Genomic DNA, 4,407 nt, shown 5'->3' with positions numbered 1-4,407 from the left:
CTGTGGTCCGGTGGCATTCTGACAAGAAAATGGTGGTCCTGTGGGCGGTGGCGGTGGTCGTCCGGTAGGCGGTGGAGGTGGTTGTCTGGCAGTTTGATGTGTGTGTGTGTGTTTGGGGAAAAACATCACAGATCTAATTTTTGTTGGATGTGTGTGTGTGTGTGTGAGGGAGAGAGAGTATTTTTTTCTTTTCTTTTCTTTTTTAATTTTTTTGTAATAAAAAATTGAAAAAAAGAAAAAACAAGATCATTTTATAAAAATCAAACCAAAATGGACCAAACTCGAAACAAAATGGAAACTTTTGAACCATTGGTGCTAGTCCAAACCTGTTTCTCCCAAAGTAACAATTTTCGACATATAAGACCATTCTTGCAAATTTGTCTAATTTTAAAGTTAGAAACTCATTTTGTCCAAATTTGAACCTAGAGCTTTTACTCTAAGGCCTGACGGAGTGGAGCGAGAAAGATGTGCGAGAGCCATTCCCGCTCGGAGGAACACCGCACCGGTGGTGCAGGTGGGGGGAGGGGTTCCCGCTCTCTTTCTCTTCTTGTTAGTGGCTGAAATTTGTTTTTTTTTGTTTTGTTTTTGTTTTTTTTTTTTTTTTTTTTTTGAGTTTGCAGGTTTTAACAAGGAAGAAGGAAGAAGATGAGAAGTTTCTGGAAATGACATATTTGACCCCTATGTTTTGGTCATATGACAGAATACACCCAACTCTAAATAGTGAGGGAAGCCTTTCCTATCCATTCATTGGGTTTTAAATCAAGGAAAGGAAAATAAAGAAAATTGTGGTATGACCCACAAAAAGTAAGGGAAACTTCCTTCCTACTCCCTCCGGTCTAAGAGGCAATAACGTCTACCATCAAAACTTTAATAACAAATTCTACCATAAATTATTATCTTTATGAATAAAGAAAATATATTTTTTATTTAAAGAAACCCGTTGAAGTTGTTACGAGAAATCTAAATAGTTAAAAATCGGCACACTTGACATCCACATCCGTATGATTTAAATGTATTCACATTTGTGTCGTCACATTCGATTGGTTCAAATATCACTTTCTTTTTATTTATATATTAAATATAACAATGTACTCATATATCTGAATACTTATCCAAAACTAAACCTGATCCCATTTACAGCTTGCAATGACTTTACATAACAAAACAAATATCTTGTTTCGATTCCATAGTCGATACTCGATACGTAGAATCTGATCAAAATCGAATAATGAATTAAAAAAAAAAAGATAACACTTACTTAAAAAGCCCTTTGAATTGAACATGAAAAACATTGAGCCCATCAAAGTAGAACGTTTAAGAAAAAGAGATAACGAAACGACTCCATCCACACTCCTACTTCCTACTTGCTTCCCATCAAACATGGGCGCGTAGGGTTGATAAAAATTGGGGGAAAAGTAAAACAACACAACAAAGAATATTTTTCATAATTTGCATAATGCCTTTTACTAATTCTAATTTGTTTATTCAATTCAGACAAAAATCAAATTAAATGGTCTGATTTCCTGCGTATTGTTAGGGATTTGTACACACAGATCTGCTATTATTGTCTTTTAACAATCTGGTTTCGTTTTTACTCGATCAGCTCTGATTGTCGTGGTCATGGTCATGGTTGTTTGTTCATAATCCACGGCTGCCGGCGGTCAATACGGTGTGGGAGATATGATGTTTACGCGTTTTCTTTATTCGTAGATCTATCTCATTGTTTATGAGCTGACATCAACGTCCAATCTGGTTTTCGTTAGTTGTTAGGGAATGGATTTAGATGAATTTAGGGCGATTTTATCGAATTCAAGGGTTGATGTTTGGGAAATTATTGATGCGGCTATAACGGTAGCTTCATCGGATTATGCCGGAGAGCTTAAGCATCGTAGAGATGGAATCGTGGAGCGGCTGTTCACGCAGCAGTGTAGCAATTGCGACGGGAATCAAATTGAGCAGCAGCGGAATGGTGTAATCCAGACGATTTCAAAGGAGGTGGATGATGATTGCGGAAGAGAAGGAGGTGATTCGCCGTTAACTCCGCAGTCGATTCCCCATGACGACGAAGATGAAGAAGACCCAGATCCGTATGGAGGGTTGTTCGATGATGAACAGAGTAAAATTCTTAGAATCAAAGAACAGCTTGAAGATCCACACCAGGTATAAACTCTAACAAATTTACACATATTCATCTTCTCGCTTCTCTGTTGTTAGTTGACTTATAACGATTGATATGATTATGATATAGACTGATGATGCTGTCGTTGATTTGCTTCAAACTCTTGCTGATATGGATCTAACTTTCACAGGCCTCAAGGTAAAAAAAATAAATAAATTAAACTTCCTCTGTCTTCTTTCCCTCCATTGTAAGTAAGTAAACCATCAATCATATAACTCATAACGCTAATCTTTGAAAATCTAAATCAGGAAACTGATATAGGAAGACATGTTAATCAACTTCGAAAACATCCATCTAACGAAGTAAGAAGATTGGTGAAGCAACTAGTTAGGTCAGTAACATTCAAACAGCTTTGAAACCCAAAGTTTTTCAGATTCTTTTTCAACTTCTTTTACACGTCCTAATTGTTATAGAAAATGGAAAGATTTGGTGGATGAGTGGGTTGGATCCAAACGTGGTGATCATGCTCCATCTACTCTAACAGGTAATCCAGTCCCTCTTATTTCACAATTTCTATCTATGAAACTTCAAATTCATATACATGTCTTCAAGCTTTTGCTTTTTATTCTTGTGCGATTGTAGATGGGGATTCACCTCTGGTGCAGAATATAGTAAGGAGTTCCCAAAATGGTTATCACCAGGTGAGAAAGAAAGAGAATGAATCATTGAAGTTTGAAAAATGTTTCTAATTATAGCATTTTTTTTTGTTTCTGTTATGTTTTTTGACGTTTGGAATTATAATTCTCAGGGGCCTGATTTTGGCTACTCTCCTAACCCACACAGTTAAGTATCGAATTTGATTAAAATCATCCGATTCTTTTCCATGCTTTGTTGTGGAGTGATTTTTGATCAATTCTTTACACGAAATTTTAAAAAAAAAAAAAAAACTGTAGATGGGAGTTCTGGTTCTGAAAGGAATAATTCTGAACCAGAGCAAAGACCGAAAGCAGTTGTTTCCAAGAAACCAACACCTTCAAGACCTTTACCCCAATCTCGCCCTATGAATCTTGCTTCTGCTTCTGTTCCTCCAAACGTAAGTTCTCTCTGTAAGAAATAACAATTTGCTTTCACTCATTATACTTTGAAAGATGTACCTAATTATAGCAATGACATCCAAATACAAAGAAACTTTTCGATGGTTTATTAAGGTATAATACGTAATAAGATTAGAAGTAGTGAATTACAATGCTATAATTTGGATACTTTTTCAAAATACAATGCCTTGGTATATTTGATTGCAATGTCATCCATATATTCGATTGCTATTTTTATTCTTCATGCAACCAAAAGAAAAATGAAAAGCCCCCCAAAACAGATTCATTTAATTTGGTTTGACCAGAGCGTTGACTTGCTGGATTTTTTTTTTGATTATAAATTGGAATTGACAGCGACCAAGGAAGGAACAAAACATTGACCTTGACCTTGACCGGCTAGCTTCAGCCAGCAAGCGGCTTCAAGAGAACTACCAAGAAGCCCAAAATGGTTAGTAGTATAATGAATTTAACTTTTATTATTTTTTTGTTAAGAGAAAAATTAAAATGACCACAATTTGTTTTTTTTTTTTTATTATGTGAAGCCAAAAAGCAAAGAAAAATACAAGTGATGGATATTCATGAAATACCCAAGCCCAAAAATGGTTTTATTGCCAAGAATAAAGGCAACTTTCAGGGTAGGAACCATCGATGATGGTTTTACTTAAAAAGATAACATGTTGGTTTCGCCACACGGATGCATAGAAATCTGTGCATCCATGTGACTGTTTCTTGATGCAACTTTTTCATTTTAGAATTTACTCTCTTGGCATATAGTACTTGTTACATAATTTTTGGGATTCTATCTATTTTCTTACAAGTAATTTTCAATTCAATGGTGTTTTTGGAAATTTTTATCTACCTGGTGTCCTTGGAACATTATCTTGATGTACATTTGACTGGATAAAGCTGTAGATTAATGGTTGAAAGTCTTGTGGTGGATAAAGATATAAATTTATGACAAAGATCCATGGGTGTGAGTTAGCCGGTATAAAAAAAAATGTTGAAAAGTAGTTAGACCTAAAGTCTGGTTTTAAACCGTGTTTCTTGTATTCTGATAGATAGAGGTATATCTATTACACATAAGGAATCTTGATTTTAATGGGATTGAGTATACTGATATGATCACAATTTTAAAAACAATGTGCATGAGGTGGTTGAAGGCTCAACTGGATCTAGAGTCAAAGAGTTCACATA

The 4,407-nt window shown here is 35.3% G+C and overlaps 1 protein-coding gene across 1 annotated transcript; it reads left to right on the top strand.

The window, feature by feature from the left end:
* The first annotated feature begins 1,412 nt into the window (after window positions 1–1,412).
* Window positions 1,413–4,069, top strand: LOC145097107 (Transcription elongation factor (TFIIS) family protein). The gene is made up of 9 exons (XM_079034609.1): window positions 1,413–2,160; window positions 2,249–2,317; window positions 2,428–2,510; window positions 2,593–2,663; window positions 2,762–2,820; window positions 2,928–2,961; window positions 3,073–3,212; window positions 3,568–3,661; window positions 3,756–4,069. Exons 1-9 carry the CDS (start codon window positions 1,774–1,776, stop codon window positions 3,863–3,865), a joined length of 1,047 nt encoding a protein of 348 aa, XP_078890735.1. The 5' UTR covers window positions 1,413–1,773; the 3' UTR covers window positions 3,866–4,069.
* The last annotated feature ends 338 nt before the right edge of the window (window positions 4,070–4,407 follow it).

The sequence above is a fragment of the Lactuca serriola genome, chromosome 4 (assembly GCF_051521515.1).
Source record: "Lactuca serriola cultivar US96UC23 chromosome 4, Lser_US96UC23_V15, whole genome shotgun sequence".
Taxonomy (NCBI): Eukaryota; Viridiplantae; Streptophyta; class Magnoliopsida; order Asterales; family Asteraceae; genus Lactuca; species Lactuca serriola.
Note: the sequence above shows the minus strand (reverse complement) of the source record. Positions and strands in the feature narration are given on the sequence as shown.

Coding starts and splice junctions, on each gene's coding strand:
- LOC145097107 (XM_079034609.1), top strand. CDS start 1,774: ATGGATTTAGATGAATTTAGGGCGATTTTATCGAATTCAAGGGTTGAT. Junction 2,821..2,927: donor CCCAAAATGGTTATCACCAG/GTGAGAAAGAAA, acceptor TATAATTCTCAG/GGGCCTGATTTTGGCTACTC. Junction 3,662..3,755: donor CTACCAAGAAGCCCAAAATG/GTTAGTAGTATA, acceptor TATTATGTGAAG/CCAAAAAGCAAAGAAAAATA.